This window comes from Dermacentor albipictus, chromosome 2 (assembly GCF_038994185.2).
Source record: "Dermacentor albipictus isolate Rhodes 1998 colony chromosome 2, USDA_Dalb.pri_finalv2, whole genome shotgun sequence".
Classification (NCBI taxonomy): Eukaryota; Metazoa; Arthropoda; class Arachnida; order Ixodida; family Ixodidae; genus Dermacentor; species Dermacentor albipictus.
Window position 1 is genome coordinate 188,362,646 of NC_091822.1, and position 23,725 is coordinate 188,386,370.

Sequence of the window (23,725 nt, forward strand, 5' to 3'; positions counted from 1 at the left end):
GCCTGAGTGGTGGAAATATTCAGCCATTGCAGTTAAGAGGAAGCTTTAGCTCGGGCCCAACTCCGACGCGGCCTATTCAAATACATGTAAAAACCCAAAAAACGTTTTTCTGAGATAACCCCTGGACCGATTTTAATGAAATTTGTTGCATTTGAGAGAAAAAGTTAAATTCTAGTGACTGTTGGAAGTGGAATGTTGATTTAGGGCGTGAATTTTGTTAAAAGGATTTTCAAAAATTGAGACATTTGAAAAAAATAGAAGCACGAAGTTTACAAACTAATAGCTCTGCATCAAGAACAGATATCGCGATTCTGTAAACGGCATCCATTAGACCATTCAAAGCGAACAAATTTGTTATGTCAGTTTACATCTTACGTGAATTTGTTACGTTGTTTACGAGGGTTCTGCAAAAGTTGTAATTACACATTTCCCCATTTTTCGAGGTTCATGTGTAACATATCAATTTTGTCCGCTTTAGATGTGCTATCAGGTACAAGTCACAGAATTGCGATATCTTTTTTTCTTGCTGAATTACGGAGTTGTAAACATGATAGTTTCGTTTTCTGAAAATTTGCTATTTTTGCCAAATTTTTATAAAGAATTGACAACCTAAATCGAAAATTCGAAACCAACAGTCACTAGATTTTAAGTTTTCCTTTAAATGCAGCAAACCTCGTCAAATTTGGTGCAGTGGTTGCCTAGAAAAACGAATTCTCCTTTTACATGTATTTAGATAGGAGCACCCGAGGTAAAGCTTCCTCTTAAGGTTCGCAAGCAATTGGAATCTCGTTACAACATGTTTTTATGAAAACAACTTAATAATATAGAGCGTGACATTTTAATAGCTATGCGTTCGTGCTCAGTGGTAGGAGCCACTCGAATAAACGAAATGTACCGCCAATATCATAGCTAGAACACCAGCTTAGGCTTATCGGCTTTCCATCCTGGTGTTAACAGCGCAATTAGACGGGGACACGAGACGAGAAGATGACATCACGAGCGCTGAACACAGGAACAAATTCCCCTGTGGCCACAGAAGTCCCCTCAGCGCTCGTGGTGTCGTATTCTAGTCTCGTGTCTCCGTCTAACTGCGCTGTTAACACAACTCCATGGCGTCATTTACGATCACGCTCGCATATGCTGCCAACTAATTATCACCCAAGGCTTTTAAAATTACAAAATTAGTTATTGGTGGAGCTTTGCTGTAACTGCCAGCCTATATGTAGCAACGACTGCATGAGAGCCCCAGCAAGGAAAGAAAAATACACCTTATGTGCTGCTTACTCAGAACTGTGGTAACGCAGAAGTATCAAAGCATCTTTTTTTTCTTTCCTATTGCACCTAATAGTCACAGAGAGTAGCCAAAGATTAAAGGTGGTTGTCCAGAGAAACAAAATGTAGTCAGAATGAGCCACAGTGGTCATAAAATTGCTCAATGAACAAATTCCTAGCGACCACAGACGCCCATTCAAGGGCTCCAGAGAAACAACCACCGCACAAATCCGAGAATCCAACACTTCGGACGCACCGTCAGATGCAAGAGCGGCTCTTGGTTCGCAGCGGCGGCAGTCTCCAGATTGCTCGGGCGTCTTTATCGACTGGTGAACAAAACAAGTGGAGATCCTTTTTTTGTTCATCGGTCGGCAAAGACGGCGTAGCATTCTGCACTGCTCCAGCCGCACGTCTGCGACGTTAGGGCCGCTGGCATCACGTGCCCCGCTTCTGCAAACGTATAGATGTAGATGAGGAGTGAGCACTAGCGAGATGCAAAGCTATGGTGGTTTAAACCATGATTAAAACCATGATTTGAAACGATCATTTAAAAAGGCGTACCACACACAGACAGCAAGAAAGTGCAAAGTGGTGAACCCGATGGCCTGCGTTCTCGCTTGGGAACGTAGACGTTATTCAATATTTTACTCATTATCCAAACTCTTTGTTCTATGTTGCATACTCAGTCGCACGCCCTCTATTTAGGAAAGAAATGTTAATGTACAGTCTTTGTCAAATGTTTTAAAGCCAGTGCGCGCATGAGTGGACCGTTGTTTTAGGGACGCGTCCTGGGTCGTGCTAAAGCTTTTATTTCTTCTCTGCTTCAAACCCAGCAAAAGCATTGGAGCGCCGAGCTTGCTAAAGTCCTGTAACAGTCCCGGTAATAGGGTGTTATTTCTGAACTTTTGGCAAAGACTACATGGAAATGTTCGGGAGTCTATTGGATGCATGCCTTATTGCAGTGTTCAATAGCCAGCGAAAGGATTAGGCTACCGATGAAGAGCACAGTCGTGGAATCTGCATTTCAGAAATGAGCTTACTTGTACATAAGGCGGAACACTGCACTGAAATGAAATGACGGAATATTTTCTTTTTTGTTGTTGACGTGAAAGCATCAAATTACCTATTGAGGGAAAAAGCCGCCGCCTGTAGCAGCGAAACGGCATCTAAATTCCCATTGGCAGCAGCCTTGTTACCGCTGCTGCTTCTACGGTCTCTCGTAGCGCAAGACATCGGTGGCGTGAGGCGTTGGCCCCGTAGGCTGCTGCTGCCTTGGTGACTTGGGCAGCACGTACCGCTACAGTACGTTACTCACAGCGCAAAACTCGAAGGACAATTCAGCGGCATTCAGTTAGACATGAACGCTTTCGCATTCACAACTCATAAGAAATGTTTAGGTGTCCTCGGATATCTTATTTTAATTGACTGCAGACATTAGCATCAATATTTCCTATTCGCACTATGAGGGGTCTTCAGGCAAACAACCATGCTTGACCCTAGTAAAAACACATGCAGAATAATTATGAAACTTAAGACTGTCCTCACGCTGCTATATAGAATTCAACGGTTGAATAACATGCTTCAATTATATGCGATAAGTTTTCGTGCACGCCATGACGTAGTGCGCTATTTGCACTGTAACGTCACCGTTAGAGTTGCTGCTGTATGAAGTCACAATAAGTTGTGATTCGGTCGCACTTCTTTACTGTTGAAGCTGAGGGACATTGGTTGCAGGCTCAGAAACATACAGATATTAACAATAATGAAACATTGGAACAGGTTGTCAAAACTGCCCATTAAGGTTTTCTTCAAGTACCACCTTCCTTGCAAGCAAGCTTTCATGGAACGACATCTTCGATCCGCCAGCCCTTTTCGGAACACATTTGCAGCCTCCACGCACCACAGATTAACACGAAGCGCGCGGGTCACCTTTTTCTGTGTCGCAGGCGCCTCCGACTTCGGCGAGCATGAGTGGATCGTATTCGGCATCGATGACTTCAGCTAGGACGGCGTCCACAATGGGCATCATCATGGCGGTTGTGGCCGTGTTGCAAATCCAAGTCGACATGAACATGGTGGTCAGCATGAAACCCAACATGATCCTGCGGCAATTGCATGCATCGTCTTCGCTGTGTTTCGATTTAAAGAAACAAAAAGTAACTTCCAGTGCTCATGGAAACATATCGACACATATTCACCACGCCTCGAAATCTGCGTTCTTGTAATCTTGCATGCTTCGAAAAATCTTTCCTGGAAGTCAAATGTTACGCTGAAGATTATCAGGCTTGATGACTTTATCAGACTGTTTCGTTCTTAGTCCATCGTTATTTTTTTTAGCCAGGTCGCCAGGTTGATTATTTTATAGCCAGTTATTCGGTAGTTTCAGTCTTCTGATTTTTTTCCCTTTAAATCTATGCTTTTGAGATGACATCTTTAGTCATCAATCTTCCACATTGTGACCGCTCATCATAACCACATATTATCAAAGACAGTACCTACTTGAGTATTAAAAATAAACCGGTTCCTCATATTTCATACGCAAGAGAACCGGTATAAACCTGCTATGGCACTCTTGCTTGAATTTCTCAAGACAGCCAGCGTTCATTTGTGCGCCATTGCTATGCAATGGTCATTTTGTGATATTGTCAATATTGTTAAATAATACACTTCGTCCATGAGGTCGGTGGCTAAGAGAGCAGGGTCAAAGGTAAGCCCGTCTACACCTCCAATAACAGTTACGCAGCATGCTGCGCGAGTGCAATTGTATTGGCACTACTGTGCCATGGAAGCTTGTTAAAATATGCGAGACATTAGCAGTGGAACCAATGGTCGTTCTCGAAGATTTTCCTATAAAGCTGTCGGCAGAGATATTAAGGATGATCATACAATCCCGAACACTATTTCAAATTAAGGTCTGCGGTGATTGGCTTTAGCACGGGGACTTACCATCTCGGATTTGTTCCAACACAGAGCATCACCCTCAGGGCTATCCTCTTGTGGACGTTGCAGTGTTCGATAGCCATCGCCATGATTAGGCTACCAATGAAGAGCATGTTTGTTTCCTGAGGAATGGCACGCAGTGAAAATTGTTAGGCTCTCTTGGAAAACTTGGCACATGGGAATTAGGACAGCAGCTATCAATCATAGGAAATATTTCACAAGTCGGTACATGCTCCTCGTTGATAGATTTTGAGCTTTAAACATCTTCAAACTACTTGACTTGGCATATCGCTGATAAATCGTCAAGAAACGGATTTCACCCACGTACGAACAACTGAAGCGTTGTATCGGTAATGTGCACGGAATAAGGCTTCACGAGATTACTAACAAACCAATGCGCGACCAAATTGGTCTATGTGAAATATTCCTCCTTGTAGTAAAATAAACAGTTCTAATCAATGGGATCATCAAAATATTTACGATGCACGAGTGCCATTGATTTTCATCCAACTGGTTTTACGTCATACCGGGTGTTATTTTTTTAGAAGGTCCAAAAGTTTTAGAAGTTGCTTGTGCGGATAGCGCAATTGTAACCATTTGTATAAATTACTCGATGAGGTGGTTATTCATTATACGAAAAATCAAAGTGCTTCATTAAATAGTTATCCTAATTACGCTAATTAATTGTCTAATTACCTACTTTACGGCACATATTTACATGCGCGAATTATAGCCAGTGAGTTCTCAAGACACATCCACTAGGAATGAATTCTCTGGACTGCACCACTTTCGAGATACTGATTCTCAATGTGCCCTACGAGATGCATTGGCGTTCCAGTTATTTGTTTTAGGAAAACGCTATTTTGTGCATTGGAGTACAAAAGCAACTGGAACACCAATGCATTTCGTCGGACACTTTGAAAATTATTATCTCGAAACTGGTGCAGTCCAGAGAATTCGTTCCAAGTGGACACGCCTTGCTAATTCACCGGCTATAATTCGTAGATTTATATATGTGCCGTAAATAATTAAATAAAAAAGTTAGTTGGGGTAATTATGTTAGTTATTTCGTTAGGCATTTTGATTTCTCGTAGATGTAATGGCCACCTCATCGAATAATTTAGATCAAGGACTAGATTTGTGCTATCTGCCACAGGCGATACTTAAAAATTTAGGACGTTCTAAAAAAAAAGAACACCCTGTATATTTCGCGCTGTAGCGGCACGCAATTTGATTTGAACTAAACAAACTTCTTCATATACGAATCCCATAGACATAATTAAACAGTAATTCGTTGCACAAGATCAAATGTAATGATTACTGAAAACAAGCGACCTAACCACTGCCTGGTAATGTATACAGGGAAGACTACTTAGATTTCTTTTAAGAACGCGCTGATTTAAAAGCACTGCAAGAAGAAACAAGACACAAACACGAGTTGACAGGACAATGCGCGCTTTGTCCTGTCAACTTGTGTTTCCATCTTGTTTGGTCGTGTATAGCTTTTAAATGAGCGCGTTCTTAAAAGAAATCAAAACCAACCAACAAGCTCCATTTACTGCTCCGTTGAAGCAGTTAAAATTACATCCTTACCTGAAGATAAGGGTAGCAGGCTTCGTCCGTTGGTAATACGCCCAGCAGAGGAAACAGGACTACGGGAAGCAAAGCCGTGACAGGCAGGGGAACAGCATTCGTCATCCAGAACGTGGACATAAGACAGACGACGTAGGCACATCTCGATTCCTGCATCCGATAAGATTCGATGATTTACAACTGCCTGTAATAAGCAGTTCTGCATTTATAGACAATACGGGTGTTTCTTTTTCTTTTCAATTAGTGTTTCTAATGTTTACGCTTCGCGAGAACGCTCTATGGTGTGCATGTGCTGAACTTTTACAGAAGTGTGCTGCATGTGTGTGCCGACATGTTCAACATCCTCAAAGTTCACTCGTTTACTGGCTGTATTTGACTTTGCAAAATAATGCTTAGACTCAGCAATATCTCTGTGCGCGTTCAATGTGTCACGAACAAGGTCCATACGAATGTCACTCGGTGATTTCAAATGTCTGAAAGCGGAAGGAGCATGATTTTCTTGGAAACATTTACTAACCCGGACTTATGGGTCACCATAACTCCTGAGTGATTATAAAATCAATTTTTATAGGTTTTCAATCAGTTGTCTTTAAGATGACTAGCCAGTTTAATAAAAATCTAAAGTGACCAACTGCCCCGAGCATGTCATAAGATTTCGGTGCAGATAAAAATACCATAATTTATAAAATCGAACGTGCAGTCCGCGGTTTAAGCAGAAATTATCATTTAAATTGCCATAGAGAGTCTCGAAAAGCGACATGTATATTGCGACCCTTTGGGGTGCAACTTTGGTGTTAGGGCTGAGTTATAATCACGTGACCGAGTATTCATATGCGTAAGTCGGCTCTTATTAAGTGCACCAGACTCACTGTTTAAAATCACAATCTTTATATTTTATAGTGATTCGCCCTTTTTTGTGTGCGCATGACCATCTAAGGAAAGTTCAAGCTTAGAAACAGCACTGCCTACATGCATTGCAACGAGTGGAACTGAAGAACCGTATTACCCACATTGCACAGTGGTGCACATTACGCTGTTTCGCACGCTGGTTCGTGTGGATGTTAGCTATCGCCCATTCGAGGGGAAATTGTTCGCGTTAGCTTGCTAAGATTTTAAAAGTACGAGGTGCTTTTGAAAAGCAAACCCGCGGAACGGCGCATCATGTGTAAAGGTCGAGGTCACTCTAATGAGAGTGTCGTTTCGCGTTAAAAATATGGCTTTACCTGGCTGTAAAGAACTTGGCTTGACTTGTACGTGACCAAAGCAGTTGGACAGGGAACCATGAAAGCCCGTAGTTGTTATTGCAAAAATTATTCAGCAGTTCGGGAAGCGTGAAAGGTGTGAACATCAACGTGATAAAAAAAATAAATTTCTTACAACTAGCACCCCAGTTGTCGTCTGCTTCCTATTAAAACCGGTGTGCAGTCACTATCGTGCTCACCTTTCATTGTTTTCAGCACATATACAACGAAATTCATAAACGAAATCGACACTTCCGGTTGAAAAATTCTGATAAATATAATTCACGACGTTTTCCCAGTTGACACTGCATTACTGGATACTCAGATAAGTAAGCTTTCCGTTGCACACATGAAAAAAAAGGGTACCATTAGTATGCGTTGCCAATACATTTAAGATCAGTGCATTGACAAACGCCTTCAGTTGTCGTTATCGTCTGCTACTGCGCGTGTCTTAATGGCTTTGTGCGCTGACACTGCATATAAGACGTCCTTCAAGAGGAGAAAATATAAGGGACGACACTGGAACAACTCGAGCAGGCAACTATACATGAAAGTGCGAAAACAGCAAAAAAGGGATAAAATGCAGTAATATGAAACAATATCGGTTAGCAGTGCTCTATAGAAACAAGTGTGCGTACAGATCTTACGATTTGATAGTTGGAGGAGTCTCAAAGAAAATATGTTGCCTCCGAATTTCCGACGCTGCAATTATAGTCGATTCACATAGAACATGTATTAATGCCTCTCATAGAAGTAGCTACATCCACCACTGAATCAAGCACTGGCACGTCCTGCAGCGTCTCAATTAAAGTAACTCACTGTGCGTTTTTCAACGTGTGCCTTTTATTTACTGAAATAAAAAAATATAGGGAAGTCGTAGTAGAATCTGTCACGCGTAGATCCGGCTGATAGAAAAAACAATGTGTTCTTATCACTGACCAAGTCAAAAGTTCATTGACGATTTATATTTGGCGACTGAGAGCTCATACAGGTTCCTTGCAGTAGGCATAATCTTCTAATGTATTTCCGCAATGCCGTAGAAGCTTATGTCTGCCGCAAGGAACATGTGTGGGATCCAAAACATCATTTAACTTGTGACTTAATTGGTCGGTGAGCTTTGTTTTCTTTTTCTAATATGCTACGTGACCAGACGAGTTTTCATCAGATACTTGACTACATCGGGCTGTTGCAAACGGCGTAGCCATGAACCGGTTGCTTGTGACTTTTCCAAAGTGGCCTTCCGGTTGTTCCTACCCTAGCACATGTCGCGTTGCCGCTGGGCCTAGACAGTTTGTTCACTCTCTGACCAAATAGCATGACAAATGTCGCAGGCAGCATGGCGGAAATTAACGGAGAATAGCACGAAGAGATAAGAGGCGCATTACACAAGCGGCGTTTACTGCAAAGAAAGCGACGCACGCTGCATTCAAGAGGAAGAGCCCTGGTCGGGGCATGCGATGACCTGGTTTATGACCTGGCTACGCTGCCGGCGTCGCCAAAAAAGTTTCCGCCGTGCACCAAAACAACCTTGGCGCGAGATAGAGGTATTATCTCCGCCTTTTTGGCACTTTGCTGCAAGTGACAGTGTGAACACAAAGCAACAGTTTGTTTTCTGCGCGCGGCAATGCGATTACAGTCATAGCTCAAACGCAATCGCACTGAGGCAGGTCAGTGACCAGAACGACATGGTTGGCTTACGTGGCCTATAGAATGCCTTTGAATTATGACATCGTCCTCATTTCATTTGGTGTTGCTGCGCTTCACGTCTGCAGAATGGAAAGAAACAATGTGCGCAATCTAATCCTTCTCTCTGCTTTTGCATTGTTAAAACTTCAATGCTGAACTTAAATAATAACGCTGGATAAAAACAGGTACAGCCATCAGAAGGAACTATATAGCCATCTGAAGTGCAGCGATTTCAAAATACTAAATGTTTGACCCAATATTGCATTCTTACCCCGCGGTTTTCTCTATGTGAATGCAGTTAATTTGATATTTTTGGCACTTGTTTTCATTAAGCAGAAGCCACCGCAACAATGGATAGTCTTTAGTGACTCCAAGGCAGCCCTTCAGTGTATAGGAAGCCCAATGCGCCACGGACCCAGTGAACAACTGGCCTCAGAAATTCGGCACATATATCATCAAAGCCATGAAAAGGGACATAACATAATCTTTCAGTGGCTTCCAGGACATTGTAACATCAGCGGGAATGACCACGCCGACGAAGCCGCCCGATCTGCGCATGAAAGTGGTCAACGAGTCTTCATTCCGCTTTCGCGAACAGACGCCGCGGCTGGGCTGCGATTGATGTCCCGTGACTGTACTTTGCCCCTGTGGGACTCAAATGTTTTCACCATGTGTCGGTTGCGTTCGTTGTCTCCGGACATACGGATGCACCTCCCGCCTGGGTTACCACGACGTGAACAGACCATGCTCTACCGTCTGTGGCTAGGCGTTGCCTTTACGAACTCATATGCTTTCCTCATTGGAATGGCCAACAGCCCCACGTGTGACACATGCAACATCGACGAGACGCTCGCACATATTATCTGTGTCTGCCCGCGTTATAGTGCTCAGAGACAAGTGATGTGCAGAGTACTGGACCAGTTGGACAATCGTCCACTATCAGAACTAAAAGCTTTAGGTCAATGCGCCGAAAAAACATCCGCGTTAAAGGCCTTACTCGCGTTATTAAGGTTCCTGCGGTCTACGGGGCTTCACGACAGACTCTAGGAATGCCGCCCCCTACCGCTCTTTACTGTACGCGCTTTGTTCGTGCTTGTCTCTCTTTCTTTCTATCTTCCTCTTCCGCTCTGTTTCTCTTTTTATCCCCTTTAACCCTTTCCCCTGCGCAGGGTAGCCAACCGGAACTACCTCTGGTTAACCTCCCTGCCTTTCTCTGCATTATCTTATCTCTCTTGATATTTTTAAAACACACACGCAAACACAACATGCAACATCGCAGAGAGATATAGTATGGACATTAATACTGTATTACAGCGTAACCTACTATTTGGGGATTACAAGCTAATCCGACTTAACCAAATAAAATGGATCTTAAAAATTAAATTGATGTTCTATTAAAAAAACATACATCAAGAAGTGTGCCTTATTGTTGCGACTTGCCATATTAGTAATCCCTGTATTGTGTGCGCAAGCAACTTTTTACTTTATCCTCCATAAAGAAATATTGTCAGGCCTCAACAGCTCATTCGAACACGTGTGTTCATGGTATATAGATGGTTCGGCGCTACCATCACTACGCTCGAATAGTCTTTCGTGCGCCTACTTTCTTTTCTGCGTTATGTTCGACGTTTCAGTTAAATATACTTTCATGTTGCTCTTTCCATCTTTCTCGCGTCCGTGTTTTTTTGATGTCAGTTTTTCTTATAATGTATCCTTACCAGCTCGCAAGCCTTTCTATCTTTCATGATGTATTAATTTCTTAATCTTCTCAAAATTGTACAACTTTTTTAAAGCGCGAGCATTTTGCAACAATACGCCACAACAGTCAGTGTAATTTAACTTTTGTATGGAATAAATTCGGCTGTGCTCTGTTATTTGCGAGATTGATGAGGAAGCTAGTGTTCGCGGTAGGACCGAGTCGTCGGTGTATATGTGTGCGTGTACTCGTGGTAGCTTTTGTATAGCAGGAGCGTGGTAAACTGTTCGAGAGCTGGCGATGAGACGTCTGCTTTCTTCCAGACACCAGGCATAGTCAGCCGGACTTGCGGTTCAATGGGAAACCAATGATGCGCCGCCGACAGTTTAGCCGCAGGTGTGAAGCCAGATGGAAACATTCCAAGCTGATACAGTCGGCAGATATTACGCCATGTATAGGACGATTCATTGTTTCTTTTTTTTTTGGCGAGGGAGTGCCCTTTTCTTTAATTATTTTTTTGTGAAGCTCAGTAAGCCTTCGAAATTGGTCGCACCTCTGTCACGTGGTTGCATTTTTTTTTTTTTTGCCTGATTCAGGCGTTGCACTAAGCCTGGAAAATTGTAGTAGCTTGAATGGGAATTTGAACTGAGCACCTCCAATACAGGAACTCAATGCTCTAACTCGCCACCCCTAAATGATCGGTTAAGGAATTAACAAAGGACAGTATATTTACCTTTAGCATCTACTTGAACATCAAGAGTAAAGGGTTAAGTTTACCTTTAACGCAGACAAAATCGGGTAGCTTCAGACTAAAGAAAGACGCCTATTTCAGCCAATAGAGAATTTCAGACAAAAGATGTCAGGCTTGAGCACGTGCGGGAATTTGTATGTAAATTTTTACTGCTTTCGTATAAAATTACGGCGCGTGTCGTAGTTGGTATGTCTCTTATGAAGACACAAAATGCAACAACGCCAAGTGAAGCTTCTACGAGGTTTCCAAGGCATGGAGGCTCGTGCTTCAGTCAAGGTATACCTGAGTATACAGAAAAACTACTCTAAGCGTTTGCCAGGCATATTTACGTTTAACGGCATTGCACACAAGAAATCGCATTTCGTCAAAATTTTCAATTTTACGAATGAAGAACTTAAGAATGGAGAAAAAAATATCAAGGAACAAAAAGAGCATACCAAAATACATCGATAGGCAGACCTAAGACATACAGACGCTGACTAAGAAGTCAAGATAATGCGAGCCAATGTCTCACCCCAGTTAGGGCATCCAGGACCGAATTCACAAAGTTTTCTGCTCGTAAGTGCTCTTCGCCATTGTCCGGCTGCTTTTAATAATATGTTTAACATTGCGATTGGCTGGAATACGGTTTTACAACCAGTTTCAGCGTAAGAACTTTTGTGTGTGTGTGTGTGTGTGTGTGTGTGTGTGTGTGTGTGTGTGTGTGTGTGTGTGTGTGTGTGTGTGTGTGTGTGTGTGTGTGTGTGTGTGTGTGTGTGCGTGCGTGCGTGCGTGCGTGCGTGCGTGCGTGCGTGCGAATACGAACCTGCTGTCGGAAATTTAAATTTAGTGTAGCTAAAATCCAAACAGCAGAAGGATGGACGCAGCTTTCTTGTCATCGTGTACAAATGACTAACTGGGATATAATAATGTTCTCAATGCGTTCGCGCGTTTTAAAATTACGATAACAACTGACAATATCTTTATGGTCTTTGACAAAGACCTATCGAAACGCAGGCCAGCCTTTCTGACGAACTTCATTCCGGTTTATGTAACTTCTACACCATAGTGTGCTACTCCATCTGTCGGTGCCTTTCTTGATTTTGGCTTGCTCTAGGTAATCGACAGAAGCAGAATCTATGTTGCAGGTGAGTTGCATAAGTATGCCTTTCCTTAGTGTTCTAAGCAATATTGTAGGCGACACAATTTTAGTACCAGTGAGCAAAACGTCGTGTTAACTGAACTAAAGAAGAGGCGTCATGATCGAGAGAAAAAAAAATATGACGGGTGACAGCCATTTTGTGTCGCGAACTTCAGCCAAATTGCATAACTACAGCTTCCTGCGTCGCCATTGTTTAGGCGTGCAGGTGTGTAAGAGCGCGCGCGCACATGGCATCATATGAACCGAAGATCGCCGCCATATCAGCACTGTTTTTCGTTCTGAGGCTCGCGATACACACGGCCGCAATAAGAAGATTTAAGGAGACTGCGTCAGGCCACTGACAGTGCCAGACGTGTTTCGCAAGTAAGCCTCCTCCACTTGATGATGATGGTGTCACAATCGTCTACTTCGAGACCAAAACCTTCGAAACAAAGACGCCTCGAGACAAAGGGCAATTCGCTCTGCCTCCCCTGCCTCGCAGTCACGCACACACACGTACACACACGCACGCACACACGCACACACAGACGCGCACACTTGCACATACGCACACACAGCCTTTCGTTCCGCGTCCGCGTTCTTGTATTGGGCTTTGACGAAGCTGCCCTTCGCTATCTCGCCGTCATTTGCCCCGACTCCGTTTACAGCGCCTGCGTGATATTACGCCACATCTAGCTGGCGGGACAATTAATCTCGCCAAATGGCGCGTGTTGTTGTTCGTATACACCTCGCCGTCTACAGAGGGAGCCAAGAGAGGCGATAGTTGGTGTTTGTTGACTTTATCAGGCGACACATGTCGGAGCGTTTGTTCGCGCATTACGAGGGCAGACCGTTCACAGTGACGTGGGAGTCGGGTTGCAAGGACGCGGATACGCAGTTATCTTATGGAAATCGAACGTGCGAATGTTGAGTTGCATGAAACTCAATTTATTACGACACGAATGAGGACGTCGTCAACATTTTTTGAAGAAGAAGCAATATTCGCAGGCGTGAAGAAAGGGGATTAACCAAAAGACCCGATTTTTTTATTAGCCATATAATAAGAAGACAACAAACACTGACAACAAGGACAACATATGGGAAATTACTGGTGCTTAATAAATGAAATAAAAAAATAAATCAAATAAGGAAATAATGAAATAAAAAATAATCGAAAATAATAATGAAATAAAGAAGTAAATGAAATAAGGAACGATTCTTTATTTCATTTAATAAGCACAAGTAATTTCCCCTATGTTGTTCTTGATGTCAGTGTTTGTTGGCTTCTTATGAAATTCGCAGGCGTGTTATACGCTCAATGATGCATAATTTGGCTCACAAGACAGTGCGTGGTAAAATGAGATCTACTCCGAGCTTTCTCATTGAAAAGATTGACCCGTGCCGTTGAAGACAAAGACAAATCAATGAAGAAAACTACCATTTTGAACAGCAGCGTGGGCTGTCGCCTTTTAGTAAATGCTGCGAATGCACTTGTAAATCTCTTTGTATATGAGCTCTCGTCTGCGTCTTCACACGCAACAGTATTGCCAACTACAATATGAATACTTCTGAAAGGATAAAAGGATAGGCCGTCAGATTTGTGTTAAACGTATCGTCCGCGTTTGGATTAAAAAATGTCACAAATAGATTGTAGGGTTTAATGGTCCAGAACTGCGCAGTGGGTTATGAGGCAGGCCGCAGTCGAGGGCCTCGGATTAATTTCGACAACTCGGATTTCCTTAACGTGCAACCAAAGTGCAGTGCACGAGCGTTTTTGCATTCCACCTTCCTCCCCCTTCCCCCTATTAGGGTATTTTCATTGCCTATCTGTCCCACTGTCCCCTTCCCTCCACGTGGATTAGCAACTCAGAAGTATGTCCTTCAGCTGACCTCTCCACCTTTTCAGCATTAAACCCTCTCTCTTTCTCGTCGCCCTTCTTATTTGTTGCATATACTTTCTACTTGCTGTCTTCTTTCTGTTGCTTTCTTTGTATTTGTATCCTCCCCTGATGGACCTCGATACCGCGATATGTACAGAACGACAGAATGAACTTATGCTGAGCACTGTACTTGTATCCTAGTCGTGTCCATTCGTATCCTTCCTGAAGTAACGAGTAGCGAATTAGTGTGTATCAGGCAATTCGACTCAACATCCCGTCACAGCTTCATCAGTTCAAGAGCTACAATGTAAATATATAATAGTTATCGAAGACAAGTGAAGGCGGCCGAATACGGTCGAAGTCATCTAGACGTCGTTATCTTTATTTCTTTATGAATAATTATTTCCTTCCATTTTTCTGACTCATTTCTCAGTGGAAGATTGTTTTGATGGTTCTGTGATGGCCGGCTCTTCCGTAATTTATATTCCTTTATTGTCACATAATAAACAATGAAATCATTTCGCACGAAAGATTGACGAAGGTAAGGCCACATTTCCATAGCCGTCATCCGCCTGGTCACCGCCTCGTCACTGTCACGGCATCGACTTTCGTAAGAAAAGAACGCTTCTTCGGTTTCTACTGAAAAACGGCAAGCCGGCGACGTCGGCCGACGCCTCAAGAGTAGCCTGGCGTCGCATATTTTGAAGAAAAACCGGCGAAGAAACGCTTTTTCCTGACGCAAGCTGGTGCAATGACGGTTAACGCATGGGACGCATGACGTATGTGAATCACACTGATTCACACAGGCCGAACAGCTGCCAAGAAAAATTGAGGGCACTTTGGAGACGAGCTCAAGGTTATACATACCAAGCGGAAAGATAACAAGCTATGTTGGAGAACATCAAAGGCAGCGAAATGTCTAAAGGCTACAGAAGGGCGCACGAAGGTGTCAAAGGGGTTGCCGATCGTCTTAATTTCCAATGCATGTTAACACGGGTAAATACTATGCAAAACAAAATGGCGATTCTCTGTGTCTATCCTTTTCCGTGTTCCCTTGCTTCATGCTCTGCACTTTGCTCCAACAACAACATGCAGATTCAGCTTATCGTCAGCGCTTTCTACATCAGCTTAATTGTTAGCTAGTGCTTGCTTTTGAATAACTTGGCCTTTACGAACGCCTACTCATATCGTGTGGCAATGTCCGATAGCCGGACGTGCGACTCCTGCAGGTGCGGGGAAACCATCGCGCAACTTTTATGTCTCCGTCCTCGCTACGACTCCCAACGCCTCTCTCTCCGGACAACTTTAAACCGACTGGACTTGAGATCGTTCTCTGAGCCAGAGATACACGGACCATGGCCACATCCGTTACTGGCAAAGAATGCGGTTCGTACACTAGTGCAGTACTTGAAGTACGTACACCAGCCTACTCCTGTTCATTCTCCCACGTGCACACAGTGCGCACACTATAGTCCTCTTTTCCTCTTTCTATTTTCCGGTTCCCTTACCCCAAGTGTAGGATAGCAAACCGGACGCACTTCTGGATTATCTCCCTGCGTTTCCTCTCCTAGATCTCTCTCTCTCTCTCTCCCTCTCTCTCTATTTAGAAGAAGATGAAAACTTGTAGCCGGGAGTAAGTTCATCGACACATCTCTACTTGGACCCCCATTGTGCTTTATCGTGTCCATTATTCTAAAGTTATCATGTAAGGTGTTCCGAATGGAAAATTGACTTTCTCAACACGTTTAGCACCAAGTGCCTGACTCATAAAACCAAAAACTAAAAATGGCTCTGCGCCGCAGTTTTCTTAAAAGAAAACCACGTCAAGTTCTTCGAAGCAAGCATTTATTTTCGCGTATCACCTCAGAGGAAAGAAGCAGAAACGGGAGGAGGGGCTCTTGGTATGGACAAGCACGGACAACGAACACTGTTGATAAGCTTTGGCTGTGCCTTGTTTCTAACCTCCCTTCAAGCGTCGTATATTAATTGACCTCAACACACCGTGATAAGACAATGGGGAGTTTTGCCCGAAAGCTTTCGTTCTCTCCTTGGATCACAAAGAACGACATCAGAGGAGGAAACGTGAGCAAGCAAACTGACAGAGACACGTGCAGACCGTCGTAAGCAGTTGTCATGGTTACCAGAGCAAGGAGGTTACTGCCCGTATTTCGAAGAAGCCTCCGTTTCTCCTATAGTAGCCCTTTTCGAATGCAGTTTCTGTTTTCTTTCTTTTTCTTGCTTTTTTCATTGTTTTGCTGTCTTGCTTTTCGTTTTCTTCTATTAAAGCAGATAAGGTTTAAACTACCATCAGTTTGGCTCCCGAAAGTTTTTATGTATTTTGTCGCAGTTGCTCCACTATCAGAATGCCAGTCGGCACCGTCACAGACATTGCAGCTTCGAAAATTATACGCGGTTCCGTAATGCGCAAAGAAAATAACGCTCTTCAAGTGGCTCAACATCATCTGTAGACAACCCGAGGCGTTTAATTTCCACAATCCGACTGTCATCTAGTTTCTGAACAGGAAACGAGAAGATGGATATAATTATTTGAATGAAGAGTGCGCAATGTGCAGACTTCTGCGTCCATTCTTGTAATGCGATGTATTTCCTAGATTCCTCAGGAAAGAACAGCGGAAGTTATAAGTAAGACCATGTTGAAAAGTAAAAGAGGTAGAAAAGAACAATCAAGTGCCATAGTTCTTAGTGTACATGCAGCAATAACGACGAGAGAAGCAAGATGCAAGGAAAGTAAGTGAGGTCGGTGAGAGGTGGGCTACCCTACTCTGAAAATCTAATAAAAGAGCGGTATAACCATATCGCGATGAGTTTTACAAACCTCATTTACAATTATGCGTTAAATAGTAATAGTCCACGGTGACTCGTATAGCAAACAAATAATTGCCGCGAATGCATAAGTAAAGCACCACTAAGCATATGTTGCAAAGTTAGTGTTCGATGTGCACTAATATAAAATGGAGCGCTATTTTTCGCTTAAACTACGCAATTTTCGGTCTTCCTTGCGTGCAAGTTAAAAAAGTTTCATGGAAGAATTCGTCATCTCGACAATTATACAGCAAGTAGCAGTGAGTGTGGTTCTGACTCGCATTTTTAGAGGAACAGCTGCAGGAACAGAATTAGAGTGTTTCTGTTCACATTCACTCGGAATGTACTGCTCTCCCAGCTGAATGTACTGTTTGAGCAAGTTTACTCAGATAAGACGCTCAAGCAGGCGCACTCGGCAACAATAATAGCATTGACTCGCAAGTTCAAAGCAAGAATTTCGCCAGTGATTGCTCGAGATTTTTATTGTTACTGGAATGACAAGAACAAAAGGGTCTGTTGCTATAATGGTATCTGATGGAACGCACCCATGCTGAAAGTTCATTCAGCGATGAACAGATCTCGAACATATTGTCTTGTGCAGACAACGAGTGAAAGCAGGTCAGTCGAATTATTTATTGTGTGAGATAAATATTCTCAGTGATTCCCCAGGGGAGCAATTAACACGTGTGCAGTTTGTACCCGTGTTAACCATGCTACCAGTTTAACATAGCACGATGGCAAGCTATACCCGGGTTTAAGTTTGTCCCTTCCATTTTCAATGAAAGCTATCGCCTTTAAACTTTGTTCCACTCACAAGCGAAGATGCAAAGGCACCACTGTTTTACTTGCTTTAGAAGCAACTAAGCATTTCAGGCACCGACCATAGTACAAGCCGAAAAGTTTAGAAACTTAGAGCGAAGACTTCAAATTAAACAAAATGTTTGGTGCAGTTTTTACAATCTTTGTTAGTTTCTTAGTTTCTACTTGTTGGTTGTTCCAGTGGTCGAAATCTCTGTGCATGTGCGGAGTATTCGTTTTGGTCATGCCTTGCTAGTTGAGCTTTCTTCAATGCCTTGTTTTGAACAATTATTTCACGTCTGGATGCTACTGTGCCCATTTCTTGACGCATATGGGCCTAGATCATTTCAACGATGTGTGGTGTCCTGAGTACCTTCAGGTATCGCGTGAAACTGCTGTGTGTCAGTGGAGGCTGCGCGATCAATCCATGCCGGCAGCAGCACGCACTAACCTTGGTGTCGATGTAGAGCACGAGGGGCAAGTACAGGAACGGTATGAGGATGAGCACCGCCAACTTCCAGAAGTTGGAGACGGCGCCCACGATCCTGGAGACCAGTATGTGGGACATTGCTTACGGGCACTTGGGGCTATCCACAGGGAGCGAAGGGTCCGGCCAGTGTGCGGCGCCTAGCGAAGCCATCGAACGAAGGCACGTGCGCTGCGAATCAGTCTATATATTCCTGTCAGGAGCCGCCTTCTACACGACGCATGCGCTTTCCCGCCACCCTAGCTCGTAAAAGTCAACCCGGCGCCGACCGTTGGCTTTGGCCTATCGCGCACTCGCGCTTGATGATAGGGGGGTGGAGGGGGGAGGGGGGGGGGTCACACGACTGGTCATTAAAGGTGAGGAGGAAAGTGTGACGACAGGCACTCCCGCCCTGACGTCGCTTGTGGCGCGGGGTCAAAGTAAGCAAAAAGTGCTCCGTAGCGAGTATTCTCGTGTTTGCCGGAACTGGCAAACGGTGTACCTTGGCGCGGGGGAAGGTGGTCTCCAGTGTTCGTGCGTTATCGAATTCTTTTTTTTTCCTTCGCCATGGCACCCACTCATTTCTTCTAGCTTTTTTCACTGGTGTCGAAGGACGCAGTCTGATAGTGAGAACCTTTGTAGAGTGCGCTGGGAGAGCGGAGACTTTTGGTCAGGGCAACGCGTAATATACCGTTAGGACAAGGCATGGAGGGCCGGCGCAAGCCTTTCTGTGGTCGCATTTTCCGCGGTTTGTTTGAGTAGATTTCCGCAACTTACCAATGGTAAACCAGATTTAAAAAGAAAAAGGCAACGCCTAAACAACTTACCACTTACCATGCAAGAGTAAAACCCGATGTTTCAGTGTGTTCAACAAGTGCATGGCTCGCCTACAGATTAATTTAACAGTTGTACATCCGCGTTGAAGGGCGTTGCCCCGAACAATGAGGAACCAACAGCAGCTTATTCTGATATGTGAGTCATCCCTCTGGTATTTCCAGATACCACAATGCCATAACATTTAAAAGCGAAGCTTTCTTTGCTTTCGACTTTCCCAATGTTGCTGCTGCTGTCTTTCTGGCTGCTGCCTCGCCCAATATAGCGCACACACAGGACGCTCTTCTATCGCTATACCACTGATTGCGATCATTCCTTCTTTTTCGTGTCGTCATGGTCGCTCTATCATGGCCGTCTGTCGTAGTGATTCCACTGTCATCGTGCCCTTGTCGCCATGCTCAAGACTTGTACTTCGTGGAAGTGAGCTAGACGCGGAAAAGTGCTTCGGGCACGTGGGCTGCATTGGCCAGAATCGTCCAGGATCGGCGTCACGTTGTCATCAACATACAGTCGTCGCCATCCTTGCGTCGTCATACCTTTGTTGGTATGTCGTCGTCTTCACGCGATCGTCGCCGTACCAGTGTCATCCCATCTGGCGCTGGTCACAGTCTTGCATGACAGGCCAGTACCTGAGATAGTGCAAACACGGGATATAGTGTATATTGAGACGGTCGACAGCAGCAGATGATGCACGTAAGGCGGACGTAAGCTCCAACGCTAAACCACCATCATTGTCATGCCATCGTCGTCATTATATCACCTTCAGGCCAACATGATCATTCCTTAGTTGCTATGTCATCGTTATAGCTTCACCATCTGTCACTGTCACTGCGTTGCCATATCGCTGTCCTCACACCGCCATCTTCGAGCCGTCGTTGTCACACCTTCATAGTTATTACATCGTCACCTGTCCGTCGTCATGCCATTGCGGTCTGCGTCGTTGTCACAGAGTTGCCGTCATGCCGTCGTCCTTGTTCCGTCGTCATTTTGTCGTAGCGATTCCACTGCCTGTCATGCCGTCGTCATCATGGTGTCATCGTCGTACAGTCATCACCGTTAAATCGTTCCAGCGTCGGCATCGCATTGTCGCCACACCGTTGTGGTGACGCTGTCGTCCTCATAACATAGTCGTCAATCGAAGAGTTTCGTCGCTGCAGACGACGGTCATGATCGTAACAGTGTGATCGAAACACCGTCTTCGTACCAGCGTCGTCGTCATGCCATTGCCGGCATGCCACCGGGGTCACGTCATTGTTGCTATTTTGCTGTAGTGATTCCAGTGCCATCATACTTTGTACTAAGGGGAATGACATATGTGTTGCCTCTGTACACAGCACCTATATGTGGGTAATGTAGTAATGGTGTATATGCAGCTGATGGATATATGAACTCCCCACTGGGAAGAAAATTCGGGGTGACTATATGCGACTGTCAAAAATAGAAAGTCAAAACAAAATACACTATACTGATGGGCGACTTCAATGCAAGGGTAGACAAGAAGCAGGCTGGAGACAAGTCAGTGGGGTTCGCATAACGGAATCATTTGTGGATAATGAATACCTTCTTCCGCAAGCGGGATAACCTAGAGTGGACGTGGAAGAGCCCGAATGGCGGGACTAGAAATGAAATAGACCTCATACTCTGCGCTAACCCTGGCATCATACAAGATGTGGACGTGCTCGGCAAGGTGCGCTGCAGTGACCATAGAGTGGTAAGATCTCGAATTAGCCTAGACTTGAGGAGGGAACGGAAGAAACTGGTACATAAGAAGCCGATCAATGAGTTAGCGGTAAGAGAGAAAATAGAGAAATTCCGGATCAAGCTACAGAACAGGTATTCGGCTTTATTAAAACTCAGGAAGAGGACCTTAGTGTTGAAACAATGAACGACATTCTTATGGACATCATTAAGAAGGGTGCAGTAGACGTCGGTAGTAACTTCGTTAGACAGGATACCAGTAAGATATCGCAGGAGACGAAAGATCTGATTAATAAACGCCAATGTATGAAAGCCTCTAACCCTACAGCTACAATAGAACTGGCAGAACTTTCCAAGTCAATCAACAAGCCTAAGATAGCTGACATAAGGAAGTATAATATCGATAGAATTGAGCACTCTCTCATGAACGGAGAAAGCCTAAAATCAGTCAAGAAGAAGCTGGGAATAGGCAAGAATCAGATGTATGCACTAAGAGACGAAGCCAGCATTGTCATTACTAATATGGATAAGATAGTTCAAGTGGCTGAGGAGTTTTACAGAGATTTATACAGTACCAGTGGCACGCACGACGGTAATGAAAGAGGGAACAGTCTAGAGGCATTTGACATCCCACAAGTAACGCCGGAAGAAGTAAAGAAAGCCTTGGGAGCTATGCAAAGGGGGAAGGCGGCTGGGGAGGATCAGGTAACAGCAAATTTGTTGAAGGATGGTGAGCAGATTGTTTTAGAAAAACTGGCCACCCTGTATACGCAATGCTTCATGACCTCGAGCGTACCGGAATCTTGGGAGAACGCTAACGTAATCTTAAACCATAAGAAAGGGGACGCCAAAGACTTGAAAACTTCTAGACCGATCAGCTTACTGCCGTTGCGTACAAAGTATTTACTAAGGTAATCGCAAATATAATCAGGAACACCTTAAACTTCTGTCAACCAAAGGACCAGGCAGAATTTTATAAAGGCTACTCAACAATAGACCGTATTTACACTATCAATTAAATATTAAATTATGGGGTTTAACGTGCCAAAACCACTTTCTGGTTATGAGACACGCCATAGTGGAGGAATCTGGAAATTTAGACCACCTGAGGTTCTTTAACGTGCACTTAAATCTAAGTACATGGGTGTTTTCGCATTTCGCCCCCATCGAAATGCGGCCGCCGCGGCGGGGATTCAATCCCGCGACCTCGTGCTCAGCAGCCCAACACCATAGCCACAGAGCAACCACGGCGGGTTACTATCAATCAGGTGATATAGAAATGTGCGGAATATAACCAACCCTTATATATAGCTTTCATTGATTACGAGAAAGCATTTGATTCAGTCGAAACCTCAGCAGTCATGCAAATTACAAAAGCGGGGTGTAGACGAGCCGTATGTAAAAATATGGAAAGATATATATGGCGGCTCCACAGCCACCATAGTCCTCCATAAAGAAAGAAACAAAATCCCAATAAAGAAGGGCGTCAGGCAGAGAGATACGATCTCTCCAGTGCTATTCACAGCGTGTTACAGGAGGTATTCAAAGACCAGAATTGGGAAGAAGTAAGGATAAGTTTTAATGGAGAATACCTTAGTAAGTTGCGATTCGCTATGATATTGCCTAGCTTATTAACTCAAGGGACCAATTGCAATGCATGATCACTGACCTAACGAAAGCCAATGATGTTGTGGAGATATATCTCAGAGGCTGGCGACGCAAGACGCTATGAAGCTGGTCAAAAGCGAAATACTAGACAGCACAACAAGAGGAGTCAAGGCCATCCTAGGCACAGACCTAGAAAAGGCCTTTGGTAACATACGACACTCCTTCATTCTACAATATATCTGAACACTCGGACTTGGTCAACGTCTCCATGAGTACATCCGTGACTTCCTGAGGGGAAGGGAGGCCTCACTGCGAGTCGGGTCCCTGCAGTCGGAGCCAGCCGTACTGGGCGACAGGGGTACTCAGCAGGGCTCGGTGATATCCCCTACCCTCTTCAACCTGGCCATGATAGGACGGTCCAGGCAACTGACTCGAATCAAGAACCTCCATCATACCATCTAAGCAGATGGCGTGACGATGTTGTTGGCAAAGGGGAGCGAAGGACAAATCGAGCACACTTTACAAAATGCGATCCGAACCACTGAGGAGTATCTCAAACCAAAGGCCTGAGGTGCTCGCCGAGCAAGTCTGAGCTGCTGCTATATAGACCCAGGAGACGAGGGCCCATACCGAAGGAATGGGACACAGGCGCCGACCCATGCGTCCGCCTGTACACCGCTGAAGGCAACACGATTCCGGTGGTAAGCCACATCAAGATGTTGGGCATGACAATAGAGGCGAACGGCTCGAACACCATCGCAGTCGCTAAGCTCACCACGAAGGCCGAGAACGCCACACGCCTACTGATACGAGTGGCCAACCGGCATCACGGGCTCAAGGAGGACAACCTGCTTAGACTGGCACAGGCCTTTGTAATCAATCACTTCGTGTACATCGCGGCCATGCACAATTGGTCCAAAGTGGAGAGAGAAAAGCTTGAAACGCTCCTGCGTAAGGTCACGAAGAGAGCCATGGGTCTACCCATGCACACGAGCACGCAGGCACTGACGCATTAGGCATGTATAACACGCTGAGCGAGATTGTGGAGGCACAGGAACGGGCACAGATCACCAGGCTGTCCGGCGCACCTGCAGGCAGGTGGACCCTACGAGAAATCGGCGTCGGGCATTGGAGATCGAGTGTAACAGCCACGGGCTAACACCCGACCAGAGGAAAAAGATCAGGGCAGCCCCTCTGCCCAGAAATATGAACCCAGAGTACAACATCAACAGAAGACTTGTTCGAGCCAGAGCACTCCTCCGAGAGGCAGCCGCCTCCGGGAAAGCATGCTGCTTTACGGGCGCAGCCAAATATCCTGG

General features: G+C 44.6%; 1 protein-coding gene across 1 annotated transcript in view; it reads right to left on the reverse strand.

Moving 5' to 3' along the window:
* Positions 1 to 18,533, reverse strand: part of LOC135919776 (uncharacterized) — a 77,433-nt gene extending 58,900 nt beyond the window's left edge. The window contains exons 1-4 of the mRNA XM_065453692.2: positions 18,252 to 18,533; positions 5,806 to 5,955; positions 4,219 to 4,334; positions 3,202 to 3,374 (exon numbers count right to left, since the gene is read on the reverse strand). Of these exons, the coding sequence (XP_065309764.2) occupies positions 3,202 to 3,374; positions 4,219 to 4,334; positions 5,806 to 5,955; positions 18,252 to 18,368 (556 nt within the window). The 5' untranslated portion in view covers positions 18,369 to 18,533. The remainder of the gene's footprint in view (positions 1 to 3,201; positions 3,375 to 4,218; positions 4,335 to 5,805; positions 5,956 to 18,251) is intronic.
* Positions 18,534 to 23,725: the final 5,192 nt, after the last annotated feature.